Source organism: Megalops cyprinoides, chromosome 6, assembly GCF_013368585.1.
Source record: "Megalops cyprinoides isolate fMegCyp1 chromosome 6, fMegCyp1.pri, whole genome shotgun sequence".
Taxonomy (NCBI): Eukaryota; Metazoa; Chordata; class Actinopteri; order Elopiformes; family Megalopidae; genus Megalops; species Megalops cyprinoides.
The window spans coordinates 6,612,285-6,634,646 of record NC_050588.1 but is presented as its reverse complement, the minus strand read 5'-3'; the positions used below and the strand labels follow the sequence as shown (position 1 = coordinate 6,634,646).

The window sequence follows — 22,362 nt, the reverse complement described above, 5'->3', positions numbered from 1 at the left end:
GTTTATATCAGCACCAACCACATCTCTGTACCATCTGAGCAGTGGGATAATGCAAATGAGGAAGGTTTCATGACTCCTCAAGGAGGAGGTCATGTTTGGCAATTAAGAGATTTAAACTACAGTGTACATACTGGATATATTTACCACATGAAAAACACATTCTGTGAAATCAATAATTGTTTGGTTCATTGTTTCTTCTGCCCAACCAATTACACATTCTGGTTGAGACCTTTAAATATGGTTTTTGTAGTCAAATATTAAGTCATAATACAAACACTATACCTTTGCCACTTCAAGATTATGACTTATATTCATATAAATATATGCATCTCAGTATATTCAGAACTGGATTTCAATATTGAGGGCCATTACTTTTATTTTTATTGTCATTACTGTCAAAATGAGCAATCTGTCAAATCAGCCTTGCAGAACATGAGAGAAGCTCACTATTAGCATAATCAGGAATTCTTGGAACTTATGGAATTCTACAAACAATGGGGGAAAATCAGATTTTCAGGATCAAACAGTTTCTAACCAATAAGTTAAACAGACTTCACATTATAAGTACTTTATTTCAGGGGACACAGAGTACATAGGATATCAACAAGAGATAAAACAACAATCTTTATGACTAAAAAAAAATTCTGTACTGTTGTGTGTGCTGTGTACATACATTTCATTTGGGTCCTGTTCTTTCTGGTGGTCAGTTTACTTTAAGACTAAAAAATAATTCTGAATTCTTGTGTGTGCTGTGCACTGACATTTCATTTCGGTTCTGTTATTTCTATTTACACGTAAGAGATGATGACTCCACAACCACCAGGAAGCTGTGAAGCATATGAGGCATTTCAACTTTCATACACAATTTTTTATCAAATAATAAACCAGTGTGCGGCAATCAGCTATTTTGTATTTGCTTTAGAGTAACTCCACTGTTGCCTCTCATGACTGAAAGCCACATAAGAGAGAAAAGATTGTGAATTTTCTCTAAAATATGTATCAAGTTGTATTGATGTATTTCTTACCCCTATATATCCTGGAGATTGTGGAGCCTTATAAAAGCTGAATGATGGTCCTTTGGACACCTCAGCAATGCAATACCATCCAGAAAAAAAACGTCTTTACAGCACAATAGCGGTCTGTGACAAAGGTCTATCGGATTGTCACCTCTGCAAGCTGAGACAGAATGGCAGTGTCTCACAGACACAGACAGGGCACAGAAACGGAATAGCTGTGTCCAAGAATCATTCCCAGACTCCGGGCTCCGTCCTTGTGTGCTCGACCGAAGGCTGCCTCGGATGGCTTTGCTAGCATTGCGCCACGTGTTAGTACTTTCAGCCCAACCCCCAGCCACAGCCGCCTTCCTTCCCGCCAACTTCCTGTTCAAATCCATCACTCATTCCATGTGGGACCGTACCACCCTCCCTCCAGCAGGTGGCGCAAAGAAATAACGTCCTCCCCCCCCGCGTGACTCCTCAACAAAGCTAAATGCCACCCTCCCAGACAAAAGGGGGCAATGAGGTTCTAGTAGCATACGGGTAGGCGAGTTTTATGGCATAAGTTGTTTTACGTGTGGGCAATCGTTTCAGAGGGTACTGGAGCTGCCCGTTTGGCGGGCCTGGCCTGACCAGCGCCGCCCGGCTGCTCAGCGGATGTGGGCCATCTCCTCCAGGAAGGGGGTCTTCATGCAGCCGGTGCAGAGCTGGTCCATCCAGAGGGGGGCCTCGTGCTGCAGGGGCGTGCGGCGGGGGTAGAAGGTGTAGGAGAGGTCGTAGTTGAGCAGGCAGCTGAGGGAGGCCATGTAGAGGTCTGAGAATCGGCAGAGGCGGCGGGAGAAGTAGGTGGGGTTGTGGCAGGTGCGGAAGATGCTGCCGAACTGAGGGTTGAACAGGTTCTTGGTCATGATTCTGTGGAGAGAAGGGTGTGGGGGTGGGGGGGGGGGGGGGGGGGGGAACAAAGGTGCAGAGTTAATTTCACACGTCCTTAAGACTGTTTCTCTGCCAGCATTAATCAGACAGCACGTCATCTTCTGCCAGGTGGTCCAGAGACAAAGTACACCCATGTGGCAAAACCATTTTCTAAGTAAAAGAACTGTTTTAACATAACAGTACATATGAATGTACATCTTAGCCTCTGATATAAACTAAACAGTGAAACACAAGAAGATCCATTACAACAAACCCACAAGACTCACCTGAGCTCCTCTCTCTCTTTCAGCCAGTCATGCAGAACCTTCTTGGACTCTGAATCACGATGCACCTGAAACAGACAGAAAGGGGGGGAAGGGACACTAATCAAATGAATGCTCTACTGCAATATCACACTCTTACGGAGAGATTAATTAAACTATTCAGAACTGTGGATTTACCTTCCCCTAGTCTAAGCCAATGAGAACAGTGCTTTGCAATTGGGACACAGACATTACCAATCTCCCTCCCCTTGCTCAGCACATTGCGTTTACCGATGAACAAAAATGCCCAACGGCTGGGGGCGGATCTCTCTGGGTCCCGATCGTTATATTTGCTTAGCATACATACTCATCCGGAATAACAATCAGACACATACACACCTCAATATTGTACAGTTGTACAGCAGCAAGGCCAGCAGGCAAGGGTTTGTACAAAGCCAGTCTGTGCCCGTACCTGCATGCGCTCCAGCAGGCCGGTGAGGGCCTGCAGCCAGGTCAGGCTCTGGGCGTACTGCTCCGTGTTCACCACCTTGGTCTCCAGCTCCAGCTCGGGCACGATGGCGCCCGTCCGCCAGCCGTGCCGCAGCATCAGGTCCTGCAGGGGGATCGGGGCGCACAAACATTAGGCCGACTCGCCGGCGATCCATGCTACGCTAACACACCGATCCAGCAAATCAACCACCCACTCCCAGCCGCCACAATAGCAGGAGGGTCGTGCAGTTTTATATATACATGCACACACACACACACACACACACACAACCATATGCGCACACACACACACGCGTGGCCATGCACACACACATCACAGAGAACCCAAAGTCACAGATAATACAAATCACACACATTTTACTGTAAACCTGTCTATTCCCACCGATGCAGTTTCGCAAGCAGAACAGCTATTTGTCTAGCCACCTTAGTAACACCTTAGTAAAGAGAAGCATTAAAATACAATCCTTCTTTCACAGCTTCCCTGTGAGAAACAGGGTTGACCTGAGGGAAGTCTTTCAAATTGTTGCTGTAGGTAACAGTTAAAGTATTGTTTAGTCTTTAAACATCCTCTCTATATACATATTTGCTTGATTTGCTTTACACCAAGAACCATGTGTGCTATGTTGGCCCCTTAGCTCAGTATATGCATATGAAATACTGTGAAACTACAATACCAACAAATCACACACCAGAACAGGGCACTTGTATCTGTCTGATACGTGTATGTGTTGTACATGGATGTTGCATGTATATTTCCACCTTTGCCCATGTGGGAAAAATTTCCTTTGTGAGAAGTTAATCAATGAGCATTTTAACTACAGGATTTAGTATGAAGGTAAGACCTTACCAGTGGTAAAGCGCTTCAAAGAAAACCCCCCATTAAGCTACTGAAGTGTTTTGGCATTGAATAAAGTATGAGAAACAGGGGAGGTGGGACTCTGCAGAAGAAACAGTCCTTCCGGATGTATTAAGGGAGCAAAGAGCTGGACCAGATTTCCTTCTCAATTATTTTTCCCTATTAATACCTGTTAATCCTTTAACAAACCCCTGAGAATAATGCACTATGACCCATTCATTGCAGGGGCCTTGCCTTTGGAACAAAAGTGGAATTTTTTCAGCAAACTAAAAATAAAATACTAATATTACAGCGCTACAGTACAGGTAACAGTGATAACCACATTGCTTTTAGGCTTTCACCTAAAAATTAACTCAGCACCTTAAAAACAAGTACCCTTGGGAGTATGTATGGAGCTACAAGCATGCATTTTTAGGTCCACATGAAGGGGACCAGAAAAACATGTTCCCACTGACACATCATTGCTTTCAAAAGGTTAGGTAAATCGTAAATCAAAGCCTAACCATGACACTATGGCTATTTGTTTTATTACAAGATTTATGCTTTGGCTGGGAATTTTTTCTTTAGACTTGGCTTTTGTCTCCTGACAGTGTTTACTACAGTGTCTTTGCATGGTAACAGAAGCCCTTTCAGCTGAATGAGTCATAACTACTTATCTCAGGCGGGGCATGCTAAGATAAACGGTAAAGTTAAATGTCAGATTTGGGAAAAACAAAAAAGTCCCAGATTGTCCTCTTTCTGACGAACAGAACGTGGTGGAATGTCCCAACTGTAAACGGATGTATCTACAATGTTGCATCTGAGAAGGTCGGGGGGGGGGAGTAGTCTCCTGAATAAATAAATAAATTCTTTTTGCTCATGGGGGGGGGGGGGGGGGCTGTTTGACACTACATTTCTACAAGACACTCAACCTTTTGTTAACATAAAATTTGGCATATTCTCTTCCTCTATGAAATGATGTTGCATCTTTATACACCCATCTGTAAAATATCACCACAGACGTTCAAGTTAATTAAACAGGAACTGCCCATCAGCAGCTCCGTTTTGACCCGTGGTAATGTGGTAATAACCTCTGCATTTCTTTCAGGATTTGCTACCAAGTGTTTCTAGCCTTAGTGAAAACAGAGGCATGACATCTGACCTAAATTAGTTCATTTTCCTTGGACTCTGATGACTAGAGCAAAGATTCAGAGTGTTTGTTTTGCTTCCTTGTGCAGTATCAGAGCGGATTCAGAAAAGGACGTGCCATTCTATCCATCCTGGTGCGTCTCGTCCTGGGATAATTAGCCCCCAAGGATCGCTACTGCCAGCTTGTAGGGAATGATCAGAGGCCATCGGGTTCATGTGAGGAGGCCTTTAATTAGTACTGAACTTGTGGAGGCAGGGGTGTTGAATTGCAGTTGGTTGCAATCAGACTGAGGACCAAATGAATATTGAGCCTGCCATTCTTTTAAGTTCATTTGTATTTGTGGCACATATGTAATGCATACATAACTGCATAGAAAGTGCAGGATCATCCTGTGTTAATCCATTTCTAATAGGCTGTCACACCTGGCAACAGGGTTTGGCATTATGACCTCACATAAGAGATTATGTTTTAACACACCGTGTTTACGTCTGCCTCATAGAAGGGGAAATTATTCACACCTGCGCACAGACAGACACAGACACATACAGACAGACAGACAGACAGACACACACACACACACACACACACACTCAATCACAAAGTGAAGCCACAGACAGGACACAAGACAAACTGACTGGAAAAAAAAGACCCAGGGTGCAGCACAAAGTGTCCAATGGGAACATAAGGTAGACTGGCACATTTCTGGTGTCTGGCAATCACTTAGGTCCTATTTTAAATGCACTCATTAGCTTTTACCAGTTAGTGTACATTGCCTGGCCAACCACTGAAACCTGGTCATGCAGTGCTTCTAATATTGTTGACTCCTTATGGTTTTTTTTCATGTGTACTTTTATGGTGTTTTTTCATGTACTCTACCTCACTTGTGAGTTGCTTTGGATAAAAGTGTTAATGTAAATTTATTCATGCTGGGCATCCATGCACTTTTCATTCTTAATAAAAAAAAAAGAACAAAGAACTTACTGCCAGGTCACTGTAGAGATGGTCCCCAAAATAGAGCACCTTTGATCCTCTCCAGCCTGTGAGCCTCAAGAAGTCAAAGAGGTTTCCCTGAAACACAAGACCCAAACAAACATGGGGTGGTCTGGGGATGTGCTGCTGCATGTTTAATTCTGGGGGAGGAATGGACAGCAGAAGAAATGGGCAACTGATAAGATCTGTATTCTTATCTATTTTTCCTACACATTGCTTCTTTTATTTTTTTTTAAATTATTGACTTAACCTTTCATTCATTACTCATTTATCTACCTAATGTCAAATACAATCAGAGCTATAAGGTCTGTCTGGACCATACCAAATGGCCCACAGGAACTGCCTTAGAACAAAGGGTCATCACCATATCAATGCTTGTAGTTTACTTTCATATCACGTAGCGCACTTTTACAATCAGGCCTTTTCATATGATGTTTACTTTAAAGTCTAAATCATGCGAGTACTCATTCGAGCCTACGCAGTCTGTTAGGTCTGGCACCATTTGCTTGCGTAACTTTGACTCCTGGGGAATAAACCTCGTCTCTGCATGGCTGGTCTTGTCCGATCCATTTGAATGCATGTTCTGCGCAACAGAAACTAACACTGATCAAAAAAGTGTAGAGCGGCCACAGATACAAACACGCATGTATGCAAGGAACTGCACAATGGCTGCACCTGCATGAGAGCATGATGTTTTTTGATTTGCATCACTATGGACAGTGAATTAAACATGTTTGTCTGCACGTGCAGTTACATTCTGCTTTTTTTGGAAGCTCACAAGCTCAGCACTGGAAAAGAGGAAGAGACAACAGATGCTGACGTTGAAAAGTTAAAGTGACGTTCGCTGTGACACAGACACCGTGATGAAATGTGAGTCAGTCCATCACTGCACAGAACATGCCAACCATTTCTCACCGATGATAAAAACAGGTTCAGTGCAGGCTGAGTCGTATGTCCCAGCTTTGAAACCGGCTGTGTCATTTGCTGACAGCGACTGGCGTTCCACAGCGGTGGCACAAAATGGCTTCATCGGGGGTGGGTAGGTCGTCTAGAGCAGCGTTTCTCAATCCTACTCCTGGCGGCCCACTGTCCTGCATATCTTGTCTATCCTTGCTCTATCTACCTGACTGAACTCATCAGTGGCACTTTTGATTAGTTGAGTACACCTGATTTAATCAAGCAGCAAGGATAGATAGAAGATACGCAGGACAGTGGGCCGCCAGGAGAGGTTTGAGAAACGCTGCCACACCCTTGTCTCAAGCACCGCACGCTTCATTGGGCACCTGCAAGTCGGACGACGTCAGTGGAGCAGCACCCGTGAGCGCCCAGTCCACTGTTGCGCGCTGTGTGACTTGCAGGGCAAAAAATAGCCAATGGCTGTGTGTGACTGTATCATAGGATTGCACTGATCTCGCTTCAATGCTCCTGCACAAATGCTGCACAAGTTGTCCTGGTGAGACAAGCCTAGTATACAGCTGCCGATCATAAAATGGGGTCACACAAAGGGAATAAAGGCATTAAAAACCTACTTCAACTGTAGAACAGTAGTTACAATATCAGTGTATTTCAGTAAATTGTTCCCTTTCTCATGTTCCCCTTTTTCAAAGTACCACAGATGGCATTTTCCATTTTGAATTATACACAATACATACACACATATGGATAGACATAGGTATGGATAGATATTTGCAGCCTTAGCACACAAGCCTATGTTCTCAGACTAGCAGAGCCGTAGATCATACTTAAGATCGAAATACGGAAAGATAAAAAGCCCCAGCTGAAAATGCTTGTTAAGTTATTTTTTGAAAAAGCCAAAACTCTTAAATATCCTGTCAGATTTCTTAAGAGAAGTGAAAGTGCTGCAATCTGGAAAAGAGGCCATTTCTGTGCCCCTGTCGTGCATTTCCAGAGGGATGACTGAAGCATTAGAAAGGCTTTCATTACAGCTTTGAATAAATTCGGAGCTGAGCCTCCATAATAAGGCTGTAGCAACAATTAGCCAGTTTAGAGAGTCTCATTTAGGAAAGAGTAATACATTTTGCCTAGACTTGAAATGCAGGGCTAGCTGACAACAAACTGATGATGTAATGTTTTCTGCCACCACTGAGGCAAGGATAATGGCACTTCAATTACCCCTGGCACTGGGTCCAGCGACCCACCAGGAGAGATGACCCACGGAGGGCAAGTTCGGGAAGGGGGTGGTGCCCTTCTCGTTTCCGCGCATCTGCAGACTTTAAACAAAATGATGGCTGAAAGAATGTGAAAGGTACTGGGAGGAGCTGTAGATGAAGGGAAATCCTGATCTGAAAACTGAAAATATAAACCTTTACTTTAAATGTGGTGTAATGTCGAGAGAACCATTTTAAAATAAAATGTAACAGACGTTAATGGACCCTGAACTATTGGAATACTGCAGGTTTCATGACAAACTATGTGGTGCAGTCACGGCATTATAGAACCTCCATACATAAATATGTTCGTTGACCATATCCAATTGGGAGCTACACACATTTAATGCTAAAAAGCCCCTGGTTTGCAAGGGATGCTGCTGTTCAGGAGGATCTGGGGCGGCACTCTCAGTCAGAGTAATATCTGATAACGTGCTTTCATCCGCCGCTCGATATCGTGAAAGATCACTGCCACTAGATCAGCCGGGCTTTGACACGACAAGGTCATGTTCATCTGCCAGGGGGTCAGAGTCTGTCTGCAGGGGAGTCTGACGATAAAATATAGCCAAAAAGGGAGACTGGGCTTCTGTTTGAGTTGACTGAGGACGGAAACTCTGTGGGGAAAAAAGGTCAAATTGTCCCACATCTCTTAAAGCTATTTCTGGACTATCTCATAAAAAAGCTTTGAAATCAAAGTTGCTCATTTTCTCCATGGCTGTGTTTCTATTAAAGGCACTGGAGTCGACTTTTTAGAGCCAGTGTTGAAAAAACAGTACAACAGGCAAGTGCTTCTTAAGTCCTAAGCTCTCCTGTAGAGAGATGAAGAGTTGTTCTTAGCGCAATGGAAGCCACTGTTGGCAAACCAAGAGTGAATATTAACTTAGACCGGAAAGAACCTGACCCAAAAACACTAAACACTAAAAATGCACTGATCTATCCTCCGCAAGAAACAATCCAGGAGGCAAAACAGCAGCTAAATCAGGGGTCTAAACATGCACCTAAACACAATGAGGAATCGCACAAATTATGCACAAACAGAGGAACTAATATACTTTCTCTCTGAGTTTCTGTTGTTTCTGGAGAGCCTCTTGAGTGAACTAAACAGATCTGGCGGCAGTGTGTGGCACATTAATTAAATGTGGAGAAACAGGAACAGCAGAAGCTGAGGCCGAGGGAATGTTCCCTCCCAACATTTCAACAGGCTCTCTTCACACTACATTACGCAGCAGTCAGTGTGGCAGGCTGTATGACAGAGCCGGCTTAAGGAGCAAGGCTTGTGCTTCACTGCTCTACAGGTTAGTCCAGCCCTATGTTTGTCCTTCGCCACAAAAGAACTGTAAAGCAATTAAACTGGCAGCTCACCTAAAAAGTTTAAATTGTTATTGAAATTTCAAATCAGACTCACCGGAAGGAGGGATAAAGTGGACAGACACTGTAGCTTATTGTACAATTTAAAAATCTACGAAACGTTACGGGTGCTTTCACACACAGACGCCCTGCTGCCTGGCAAGCTGCCGTGTGGGCATTGTGTGCAGTCTTAATTAAAATTCCACTGGCAGGGTAATTCAAAGAAAGGGTTGTAGATCCATACCCCCCCCCCGTCTCAAATTTGTGCTTCATGGGAGACACAAAATGATTTCCTCCTGCGTGTCTTTTCAAACAAATACCATATATTTGAATGGCTAAAATGCAGAAGACTAAAATGAGCATTCTGAAATAAATAAAGATAATAAGGACACCAAGGACAAAGCCAATGCTTCTGTCGGGGCAGTTCTCCATGCAGTGGTGTACACACGCGCACAGCTAATTAAACATCCTAACAGATGACCTACAGCTGAGACTGAAATAGATGGCGAAGGAACACCGAGTAGCTGTGTATAGCACAGCGCTGAAATTATTGATCGAAATGCTCTCTCTGTGCAGAGCAACAATGTCAATAGTGTGACCGGAGCAGCAAACACCATCACAAATTAACCCCCGGAGGTCTGAGACAGGGACGCTATCAGCCACTCTCTGCACCAACCGGTCATAAGATCTCAAGGGTAAAGACTGACCAGATTACGACATTATCAGCCTCTGGTCTGGTTTGGAATCAACAGATTCAAGGGTCATCACGACGTGATGGGTGATACAGGACACCGACAGGCATGAACAGTGTTTTGCTTTTCCAAACATGTAAACCTAAGGCACTGAGATGGCACAGTTGTACATCACCTTGCAATACAAAAGAGACTAAGGGCGTACTCACGCTAGGCCCGGTCTCCTTGTACCGTGCCCGGGCACGATTGTCCCCCCTCCCCACTCCCCCGCTGGCCTGCGCTCACATTGCGCTTAACGTTCCGGGCCCGAGCACGCTTACGTCATCACGATGCAAACTTTTTGTGTTGAAGAACAGCGCTCTCGCACAGCACGATGGAGTTCATGATTGTACTTTGTGGCTTATTTGGAGTCGTTCTGGGCACGGTGACACACGGCCCTTACACATGCCTAATAGATTTATCGATTATGCAACGCAGCGATTTTCAGTTATATCGTGCTGCGCGTATAATAAGATTTTGATGTAGCTGACGTTTCAGTCATTATATTAAGGGACAGACCAATATTTTGTGTCAGATTACAGTAGCCTAATCACAATAATGTTAGCTAATGTTAACCAGTTAGGGCTACTACTTGTGTGTGCGCTACTGTCATCATTACAACAACAACAATCTTCTATTACTACTCGGATAGTACACTTTTCAATTCATTCAAGAATATTTGGGTTAATAACCGGTCTGGTTCTCACCTTATTGATGAACGTGAATTGTAGTCGGCGAGTAAAACTCCAAATTCCTCCCTCAATGTCAACTGCCTCCGTATAAATCTTCATATACGTGCAGCACGATTAACTGAAAATCGCTGCGTTGCATAATCAATGCTAACTGGCTGGGGAGCTAACATTAACTATCTAGCGTTAGATTTAACAAATCTAGCCAGTTAGCTAACAGGCTACCTATCTGAACGATTTTTGAAGACTAGCTACTTAAACAGGTTGGCTGCTTCATTTGTGATACTCAGACTAAGCCCCTGACAGCAGCAATGCTTACATCGCCACGTAAAGTATGGTTAGTTTTATTTCGCTTGCTAGTAATCAAGCTAATGTGGGGATCCACAGTTATTTTTAGGTATAGATCTACAGAACTAACCAATCAAAGATCATTTCGGAGGTAGCCAGATTGTTATGTATAAGGAAGTCAGCTAGCTAATCAAATGATGGTTTAAAGGATTTATTATGACTGGGCGTGTAACTAACAGATGTCCAGCTAACTGTTGCTATAACAGATATATTTGTTAAATTGGACATTCGCATCATTAACGTCATGTTCGAGTTCCGTGCTCGGGCACAGTTAGCAATCACACTAGATGCGTACCATGCCCGAGCCCACCTCTTCAAGCAGGCCCGGACACGGTACGGAGTGATCACACTAGTCAAACGAACTGGACTTTGGGGGTCAAACATGCTCAGACATGGTACGGATTGCCTAGTGCGAGTACACCCTAAAAGCATGAGGAAGTTCTGCTATACAAAGAAGATTCTTGAGCACCCAGAGCACACATAATGATTTTAGTGTCACAGTAGCCCTCTCATAATGTGTGTCAGGTTTGCTTGCAGAACACCCTCTTGCGATTTCCAAGAACTGTGTGCACTAGGCCTTGGTTAGCCCTTACAAAGGATGGGGGCCAGCAGGTTTCTTTCTTTCCGTGAAACGTAACCTAATCTGGCTCAGTGAATCCAGGACAGTCCTGGAGCCGAGGAAGACGCGGTTCAAACAGCCTCTGCTCTGAGGCAGTCTCGCGTCATTCGGAACTCTGCTGCAGTGACACAGCTGGTGTCCTGGCATCGCGGAACCCCAGAGGAATTGTGGGTCAGAACACTCGAATGCCCTTTTATCTGAATTCCAGAAGAATCCATGACACCCAGAGGCACCTTTGAAATTCTGGACTGTTTTGCTAAAGACAATGTATTTACGTTCATATTGCTGCTTTTACAGTCATCAGTTGTTGTTGTATAAATAAATTGAGACTCCAGAACAGTGATGGTTGTCAAGGACCATTGTTGAATTCCACATACCTGTTTGTAGATCTGTCCTTTATCCAAACGGTCGATCTTGTCCCATTGGAGGTCTCCATTATGATCCAAACGTCTGAAAGGTCTGCACAGAAAATGTAAATGGTTGGGGTGGGGTTACAGCTGGCAGTGTTCCAAGCTCTACTGAACCACTGACTGGGATTTATTTGAGACTGTGGTAAGTATTATATTGGCAAGATATTCACTATTTTTTATTGTAATCAATTTCAAATTCAGTAAAATTTGTGGCTGTCTCCACCTCCACCCCCCTCATCATCTACCTAGTTACTACGCATTCATATTTACTGGCTACTGACAAAACATCTGGCTGACATGAAGCCACAAAGGACTTTAGGTAATGCAAATGGTGGAGGCGGCAAGTTGCCAGAGACAATGATGAATCTGAATGGATAAAACGTTTATCAAACTGATATGTTCTCTAGCGGAAACGAATTGCAAACATTTGAAGACCAGATTTGTTAAGATACAATGGAGCTAGCCACCTGCCTCTTACAATATCCATGAAACACAAAGTACTCAGTCCTCAGTGATTCATCCAGATACTTGCTCCAGAACATCTAAAATACATTTTTAAAGGCAAAGGAAGAAGTAGACTCCCACAAAAATGAAATAAAATCAAATATATTTAAAAAACACATTTTATTAAGTATGTGAGTTTTATAAGTATTCAGACAAAGTAAATAAAGTAAATTAATTTCTAATAAAGGTACCATTTGCTTAGTCTAAAAAGGTTATATGAAAAAGGTCGTCTTGTGGGCTGACTGCTTGGCCTGTTTCTCTGCCAAAGAAGCTGTTATGATCATTTATTTAGGATTTGTTTTGGTGGACTTAATGAGGTTTTTTTTAAAACTTTTTTTTGAAAGAAACATTCAATTTTCTATTAAAATTCTGAGGAGATGTTGCCTCCCTCTCCTACATAGCCTCATCCATGTGCAACAATCTGTACGTTCTGAATGTGACTGTATACCAGTCAATGAGTAGTACTGAATGCTTCACACAACCACATTTCCTGTTTTTATAGGTTACTCTAATGCTGGGGAACACTGACAGAGACGGACTCACTTGACACCATCGTTGAAGAAGTGGGGCTTGTCGGCTTGCACAATGACCACATCAAAAAAGTCTCTCCAGTCTTTCCCAACCATGTACTTCATGCCTTTGTCTCTGAAATTGAACACAGAAGCAGAGGATCATAATACAGCTACACAGAACAGAGGCTGATGTCCATGCATTAGCAAGCCACTCGCTAACACTGAAGATCTGCAGGTCAGACTTCTACTCTTCATCATCGCTGATAAAATGGAAACTTGAATCGCTTTACTCAAGGCATCAATAAGCCTCTGCCTGTTTTGGAACCCTCATGACTGTGAATGTCCTGGACCAGGAACAGCTTGTGTGGACCCACGCTCCTTTTGGGATGAGCCAGCCTGGTCCTGGTCCCTAAACAGAGTCACGGTCCCTAAACGGCTGCACAGACACTCACACGAAGCTAAAGGGGCTGTTGGTGATGAGGAACAGCTTCTTGCCATTGTTGACCAGCCGGTGCAGGACAGCATACGTCTCCTCTCCTCTGAGGATGAACTTCTCTGTGGAAGAGAGAGAAGACCTGCCTCAGACTCTGGATGAGTAAACAGGTCCCATTTTACATTTAATGCACCAAATACCTGTGCATGTACATAGTGTAGTTACAGTTTGGCAACTGTGTACATACTGTGGTTTCTCCCCATGTGTAGTTAAAAGTGCACATACACAGTAGTATAGTGGTAATGTGTAAATACACAGCCATTAAGGGTAATTAATGTAAAAAGCAACTAAAAAACATATCCATTTCAATTTTTTAGCACCAAGTACCAAATTTTATAGCTATTAAATTAAATTAAGCCACAGCTGCACACTTAATTTTATGCTCAAAAGGAAATTTGAGTCATTTAGTCCATGTTTCTGGTCACGTCAACACTTTGACCTTTGTGAACTGAACCCAATGAGAACCAGTGTAGAATGTTCCAAGTTTATTTTTTTAAGTATGGTCTCAGACTCTGATTCCAGTAACAATAGCTCTCCCGTGGGCAAGGGCGTATGCCAGTGCAAACACTACAAATACTGGCACAAGATGTTCGCTGGCTATCAGGGAAGAGATCAGATAGTAAAATTCCATACTTAAAGAAAAAGATCTGACAGACAAAATGATATGGAAGGAATTTCTCTCTCTCAAGAAAAAACAACTTGAATGTTGTGTTCTGGATTGAGTACTCCGAGTGGTTTTAACACTTAAAATAATTCCACAGATTTGAGACAGCACCGTAAACCGAACCTGCCCATTCTTTACAAAAATATGACAACAGAGATCCAAGACATAATTATATTTTGACCAGGCTGTTCAAAAAAACAGTAGCCATTTCAGTTGACCTTGTGGTCTCTAATTCCCTTCTGGATGAAGCGTTGTGGCATAGTAGGTGACAAATGTGTCACACTTCTCTTCTCTACTGTGATGGCAGAGACCCTGTGGCTCAGGGACTTCAGTGTTCAAAAGGGCAGATGGGGAGAGAGTCCTGTAGAGTAACTGTTAGTGGGACGCAGGGTTAGGTCCCACAGAGAGGTTATTTTGACCCAGTGTGTACAATGGATTATTGTATGAATTATTAACTGTGAATATTAATGGCTATAATATTGTTAGGACAATTATACACTGTTAATGTACAGTGTCATAGATGATTAGAGGCAGTCTGGCAGTATGACGTTTGTTTTTGTGATTGCTTGCTAATTTTATTTAAAGTATGAAAAAATGTTGTATTGTTATGTGTAGATGGACATAAAGGAGTACCGTGAAACCAGCTGTTGACCATACCACTCGCAATAGCCAGCTATTAGCCATGTCTGTCAGCAGTAATTGGCAACATCATCCTGTTCTGTTGAACAATGCCTAATTGAGTCATGTGAGTGGGGGTGTTTGTCTGTCACTGGTTATCTAATTTTTAAAAGTCCTTGTCTCTGTCACCCAAAAGGGTGCGGATGGACACCTCTAAAGAGGGCCAGCTGTTTGCCCGTCTGTCCGTCCCTTTTAATGCATCCTCAGGTTTGTTTTTTAATTTGTATTAGTACTGTGAAAAAGATCACTGAAGTACATTTTGTGACTGTGTGTGTTTGTAGCCAATTCAGGCAAGCCGGTCGTCCTGTGACACAGATAAATATATGACACAAGAGATGAAAACCACAGCTGCTTTCAAAAAAATGTGTTTTCATGAAGGGAAGTACACAGTGCCATTGTCTATGGTGTTAAGCAATAACAGCTGAGTTTTCCTGATGCATCGCAATGTTGATTTACAAAACCTGACAACCTATACTGAGCAGGTTAGCAAAATTTCTTTACTGGAGATGTGTTGCATGTGCAATAGTTGTGCATCCCCAACATAATTCAATGCCAAAATGAAACTGTACTACTGCGATGTGGTCCATCTGGGCCAAGTTGCACCTGTGGAAGACACCAGCGAGCTTACCAAGATCCTGCATAATCCACTTGTACATGTAGCCTTTGATGTGCACCATTGCGATGGCATCCTGGGGACAAGACAAAGATGAATTAGCACTCTGTCCCATGGTGTATCACATGTTACGATGATGTCACAACAAAAGAGGACAGCTACACTGTAGTGATGGGAAGCTGTTATCAAAGACCTTGGCTGATCACATTCTGGAGCTACAGTACACTTGATAGTTGCATAACCCTATATTCATGCCCTCCAGGAGGGAAGTGTAGTCAGTGCCAGGAACCTCAGCAGTGAGCCTTCAGCTATGAGGCCTTAACCCTCCTTCTATTGAGGTTTCAAAGACAACGAGCGTGGTTCTCTGAAACGTTCATGTGTTTTGTTAGGCATACCAATTTGTTTTGTCAGCAAGAGTAAGAGCAGGGATGGTATTACCAAAGTTGGTTACTCCACTCTAGTTCCTTCCTGTTGGTGCCCACAGAATCATGGGAACTACAGGAAACAAAACTGAAGTCTGAATTCCCATTATTCCCATTATGTACTGCTGGTACTCTGCTTTTGGTCTTTGTCCTTGCCCTTGGCTTCCTTTGCCCAGAGGAGAAGAAGGGCACATTGAAGGAACTGGTTCATCATTAAACCTCTTTGATAGGGATTATCTACTTTAAATAGGTTTGCACATATTGCATCAACCCAACACTGACCTTGAGCTTGACCTTCTAGGGAAAATTAACCTCACAGCCCCGCTTACTTACAGGTAATATTATTGTGAGCGAAACAACCGTATAGTTTTTAACCTCATGTGATGTATATATAGATCTGAAAAGCCATTCAAGATATGCATCATTTTTCATATAGTGCTACACTGTTAAATAGACGTACAAAGCCAGTGTGGCAAGACACAAAGTGCATGTCACAAGAGCAACAAGAATAATGGCACGGGCAGAGAATGGAAGAGAGCAGATGGCATGGGTGACATCTGTCATTAAACACTGAAGTGAAGGGACAGAGTGGAAATACAACAATGCTGGTATTCAGAGTAAAAGTCCTTTCCACTCGTCTTCACATGCAGGAGCAAAGCCTCTGCCTCCACTTTTAACCAGGAGAAACCCATTAAAAAGAGCTTACAAAATACGACAAGGGCCTTTAGACCGAACCGCCTCGCTAACCCCTCTGGCACCCCACTCTACCGTGGAATGTGGCTGCCGCTAACGGTTCCCCAGCTCGACTGTACCGTGTATACCAGCAACACGGAGACACTGCAGACCCAGTGCAATGACTGGCAGCAACTGAATGGGGGGGAGCCAGCCATTTCTTAAGCGCACACACAAGCTGCTCATGAAAGGGTACCAGCCGGAGCCGAGCGGTTGTTCTGTAGTGTTTGGTCTTGCAGATGACAAATGCTGTTCTCACCTCTCACAGCTCTTTACACAAGGCGCAGGGCTCCCACTCCCCCCACTTATGAAAAATGAGGCACTGAGCTTTAGTCAGTGCAGCAGTACAGCGCAGCTAAAAAGTCTCAGCACGGGTATGTGATTTCATCTACAATTAAATAAGAATTGCCTTGGAAATTACTAGAACTTTTGATCTGGTCGTAACAGGATGTTCTGCTCACTGCCACACATTGAAAGATCAGCCAGTCTGCAAGTTAGTGGGGGGGGGGGGTAATTAAGGGCAGACAGAGCAAAGGGGCTAGAGAAAGAGTAATCAATTTGGGGTTAGAGTGAGGGACTGAGATGGAAGAATGCATGAGTGGAAGGGGAGAACATGTAATAAGCAGATGATGAGGGAGAGGCAGGGTGTACTTACACAGGATCACAAAGATACTAAATATAGCAGAAGAAAAGATAAAGATTTACAGAAATACAAACAAATAAAATGCAAAATGGGACAAATCCACAGTGAGATCAACAGAGAGAGAAGGAGGGAGGGAGAGAGAAGGGCAAACAGAAAAGAAAGCAACGATTTCAGCCATTCCTGGCACACAAACTGACACGCTCTGAAAGAGGAGCGACAAAAAGAAAGAAAGAAAAACAGATCCTCTCACCCATGCACAGGCCGAAAAGAAAACAACTATTACCTTATGCTGACTTGAGACTGAATAAATTCAATAGGCTGGCCATGACTAGAATGCTAATGTCTAACAAATTAAAAGCTTGTATTAACAACCATCAGGGAAAAACCATGACAACATAAGCATCTCAATTTTCAAATTAATTCATTTGAAAGACTTTTTTATTTTGGTTTGGTGCGTTAGGTTTTATTTCAGGATGATTCACCTATCAGGGCCTTTACTTTTGTCTCCCTTTGAATAAGACAATAGGCTCACTGTGCACACAGCTTGAAGTACAGAGCTCGCCAAGAGTGTTTTTTTGTAGACCGGCAAGTGCTGACCGTGACGTCCTTGTAGAGGTGCACAGGGTCGAACTCGATGTCGTTGGAGAGGAAGAAGTCGTTGGCGACCGCGAGGAGGGTCATCTCCGGGATGGAGAACACATCCATAAACTGCTTCACCTTGGGGCCCTGTGGGAGAATGGAATAGATGGGGCTCACGATGCTATGGTTGTGTTAGCAGACGCCCTTATCCGGAGCAACCTGCCCATCTTACAATTTTCATATATTTTCATAAAACCACTCATAAGCCTGGATTCTTACTAAGGAAATTCAGGTTAAGAACCCCAAGGGCACTGTGGCAGGGCTCCACCTAGGAATGGAAGCAGTAGCGTTTGTGTGATGAGCACTGCTCCTTACCACTAACCCACACTGCTATGCTGTGACTCAGATTAACTGGGTGTACCTCAATACCCGAAATTTCCCTTCTTATTATCAATGCCAGAATTATCTTACACCTCAGATAGCTAACTCTTAATCATTTTAAGAATTTTATCTGCCCTCAAACACAGCTGAGCAAAGAATCAAAAAGAATCAATAGAAAGAAAGGAGTTTATTTTCCATGTCTATTGGCGTCTATCTGCATGCCAATTCTTCAATTACTGCCATTCTGAGCAGGAAAACAAGAGCATTGTCCCACAGATAGCCGACAGTCTGCTTGGCAAGGTAGACGCTCTGACCTAAGGACTCTCAGCGTCACAAAGCCCAGATTTATTTGTGCACGGAGCCCAGTGCAGGGCAATCCGAGTGCCCCTCCATAGGAGTCTGGGTAACAAAAAAAAGGCAGAGGTGGAGGGCCAAGCAGAACGAACCGTTCCCAGGTCTCCACAGGGAATCTTTGCAAGGGGGAAAAGAATTCGAACACAAACAGTGGAACATCAAAGCAGCCGAGGCTTTGGGGCGATTAACATCCATGCGCATGTAATGGCGAGGCAGCCTTTTTGAGACTTAACTTTCAGCATTAGCTGGAACTAGGTAATGACTTTGATGCTACCGCTAATAAAGAGTGGGCTTGAACTGGCAGACTGGTTTGAAAGCACTACCTTAGCCAAACACTCCAATTAGCCTTAGTTTGGTCATTTTTGATAAATGATGAGGGGCAACGGTGTATAACTGCTAAATGAGCATTACATAACTGTACATGATGTGGTCCACTGTGACCGGCTTTGACCGTAATTCACTTTTTGCGGCATATTCATTTTAAAAAGACTGCAGTTCAAGAACGATTCATAAATGGAAAAAAAAACTGGCATATTGTCATTCTTTCTTGAGTTGATCATTATGCTGTGTGATGAGACGTGGCTGAACCATTATGAAGCGAGTGTTTTCGGGGACTCTCACTGACCTTGCCGTAGAAGCCACTGTCTTGGTGGAGGGGGACGTGGTGGGTTCCATGGTACAGCTGTAAGACCTCCTCGTCTGGAACCGGCTTCAGACCCCTAGAGTAAGGCCAGATCGCTTTTTAGATACTGTACCCTCATTTGCCTTCATAGATCCTTCTCGCCACTGGAAAATGGCATACGTAAGGTGTGAGTTTTGTTACTTAAATTAAAGTTACATAGAGTTACATAAATTAAAATATATTTTAGATATTACATATTTCACAAAATTATATTGAGGGTTATTAATACTTCAGCACTTAGAAAGTGAACACATGTATGTACATTCACTAAACATAAAAGGCAAAAAACAGATCTGCTGATTCAGAATTGGTGACAAGTTATCATCTGAAGAACATTCATTACATTTAACTAATGTTACTAATTAGTAAAAAAATATACTACTGTTAAATGTATTCATGAAATGTAAGTTGATTTGATATTTAAACATTTTCAGAGCACGGTTACTAAACACAAAGGGCACAAAAAAAAGGCCTGCCGATTCTAATTTTTGACGGTGGAGTTGATTACTCCCCCAAATCTGTGGTAGGAGCACACTGGCTGGAAGCGGGGGAGGACAGTGTGTGTTCATTGGTGCATGTTTATGCATGCACTAAGACCTGGCAGGATTACTGAAGAGAACAGTACCAAAAATGAGAGGACACACCTGTACACCGTCCCCAGCTGGATGTAATGGAAGGCATCTATTTTCATCAGAAGCCCCTGCAGAACGGAAATGTAACAATTAAAGGAGAAAATGTCTTAGCTGAAAAATACATGTAACTCCTGATATGACTTTTGCAAAAGCAATCTAACAATTATTAGGTAAACAAATACTACTACTACATTATATTTCTATAGCACCTTTGAGTAGCTCAAACTGCTTTACAATTGGAAGAACTGGAGTCACTCAGTGACACAAAAGAATGGCAATAAGACCCACTGACAGACAGATTATTTATTATGTCATATAAATAATTTTGTGCCGTCAGGAATTCTGCAAGTTTTAAATAAATGGGAGATGCGGGGCAACGCCCAGGAAAATGCCACGTCCAACACTGTCCTGGGTTCCATCCAAGATACACCGAGGAGCAGCGGGAACAGAGCTGAACAGGCACTGTACATGTAGGCCGCAGCTCTTTGGTCGGCCTTTCCGGCCTCTTTCGGCTCTGTAGAGGCAGAGCACTGTCGCTGTGGCTGCTGTTCTTTCAGTTGGTGGCTGTGCTCCAAACCACACTCTTACCACACGAACTGGTGATCAACAAGCTACTCGGGAGTGACGTCTTCCTGATGTCACAGGGAGAGTGATTGAGCAGATAGCAATTTGGGAGGAGGTCAGTAACAAACAGTACTCTTGCAACACAGTTCAGTGACGGAGCTGTGTTATCCATTACAACTGCTGTGTGGCCAATTTCTCAAGTGAGCACAATCACATGAGAATTCAAATTAGCAGGCTAACAAGCTGCTGCATTTCATGATTTGCAAATTGCATCTGGGACAAATGAATAATAGTTGCACAATAATACTTACAATAACATCAGGTTATGAATTCATGAGTCAGCCATGATATTCATATTTCCCCCCAAAGTCGCTTGGCATTGTTAGTTGTTGGCAGCCCCTGAGCATTCCAAGCCTGAGATTCATTACTACATTTGTTTTGCTTTTGTTCATTATACTTCGGCCTTTAGGAAGATCCCTGTATGTGTGTGGGGCAAAAGCAATGTACAATATAAGGTAGAGCTTATTTTCATATTACAGTTTAGAAGTGAGTAAACAACAACTGATCTAGGGGTTGTGCTTTTGTCCTTTCATCACCATCTACATTCCCCAAAGACTAATGTCTCTGCCTGGTGAGTTGAAACAGTGACAAGGAAAGAACTGTGGGAATGGAAGAACAGATCAGCTCACTTAGTCAGACAGAGAGACAGTGAGACAGTTAGCCAGACAGTGAGACTTGGACTGCTTCCAGGTGGAGCCAACAAGAATGACCACAGTTCTATTTTGGCAAGGAGGCTTTCTCCCTAGGAAACTCTTTTATGTTTATCCTGTTAAACATCTTTTTCCCTGACAAACACCCTGAATGGTTGTTACTGCAACATGCACCATCTGTCGAATGAAGCTTTACCTTCTGAATGTCGTAGTGGAGACCCCGCACGGCGAAGTTGGGGATGTAGTCGTATCTGCGGATTCCGTGAGGATACTGTGGGACGAGAGCAGAAATCAGTCTTATGCCAGCTTCACTGTGAACATCAATGTTCCACGCTACAGCAGACCTGGGTCTACACACAGGCCTGCGGGAGGCTGGGCCTTACCAACACTTTCAGTTGGTTCACCCAATCATTACAATCCCTGGCAAAAAAATCTGCCTAATTGTGCTTTTTAATTCTCAATGGCCCTCCCAGTAGGACCAGCTGCCGATTTAAGAAAGCTGGATCGAACCCTTTGTTACTGTCTGAAGCGTTTCACATTACAACGGATTACAAGGGAAGCCTCAAGATAACAAGGGCAATGACACATTTGTGCAGGGAAGGCAGCGACCTTGAAGTGCTCAATCAGGAAGTCCCGGGCCTTGTTGTAGATCATGGCGTTGAGGGCGTTGGAGTAGAGGGCGAGTGTGTAGTCGTAGTCGAAGCCATAGATGTCCACCTCGGCCAGGCTGACCTCATTGTTGGCATAGATGGTGGAGGGGTTGAGCAGGTTGCAAACTCCGGGTGGAATCAGGTCTGCGGAAGAGGGAGAGGAGGTGTAAATACTGCTGCTTGCGACTTTGAGATGCAAATGGTTTTCCCCACTCAGACTGGACCAAGCTGCTCGGCAGCAGGGGGCCTGTACCCCTGCCTTCGAAAGGGATTCTTCTTAAACACTGCCGAATTTGTGTAATGCTCCTTTTTAGGTCAACTGTTGTTTGCCGGCAAGTTGGGACAGAATTACAGGGGGGCGCTGGGGGGGGAGAAAGTCAGATGGCAAAAGTCGAATGAAGCTGGAAATGGAGGCATGCCGATTTGGCCAGGGAATTGGTAGCAGTGGTTTAATACACTTGGGTGTGCACGCTGTCTACATTACACAGAGGCCATGATGCCCAGGTTAGAAACTTCCACTGTTCCATACTGAAGGTGATCCACTGCATCCTACTGATATTGCCCCATTCTTTATTTCACTGC

At 43.6% G+C, this 22,362-nt stretch overlaps 1 protein-coding gene across 1 annotated transcript in view; it reads right to left on the bottom strand.

Annotated features, from left to right (window-relative positions):
* Positions 1-480: 480 nt before the first annotated feature.
* Positions 481-22,362, bottom strand: part of LOC118778751 (5'-nucleotidase domain-containing protein 2-like) — a 29,753-nt gene continuing 7,871 nt past the window's right edge. Inside the window, exons 2-14 of the mRNA XM_036530434.1 lie at positions 21,740-21,924; positions 21,327-21,401; positions 19,869-19,924; positions 19,168-19,261; positions 17,826-17,954; positions 15,447-15,507; positions 13,436-13,538; positions 13,015-13,116; positions 11,935-12,016; positions 5,647-5,733; positions 2,643-2,783; positions 2,195-2,259; positions 481-1,907 (exon numbers count right to left, since the gene is read on the bottom strand). Of these exons, the coding sequence (XP_036386327.1) occupies positions 1,646-1,907; positions 2,195-2,259; positions 2,643-2,783; positions 5,647-5,733; positions 11,935-12,016; positions 13,015-13,116; positions 13,436-13,538; positions 15,447-15,507; positions 17,826-17,954; positions 19,168-19,261; positions 19,869-19,924; positions 21,327-21,401; positions 21,740-21,924 (1,442 nt within the window). The 3' untranslated portion in view covers positions 481-1,645. The remainder of the gene's footprint in view (positions 1,908-2,194; positions 2,260-2,642; positions 2,784-5,646; positions 5,734-11,934; positions 12,017-13,014; positions 13,117-13,435; positions 13,539-15,446; positions 15,508-17,825; positions 17,955-19,167; positions 19,262-19,868; positions 19,925-21,326; positions 21,402-21,739; positions 21,925-22,362) is intronic.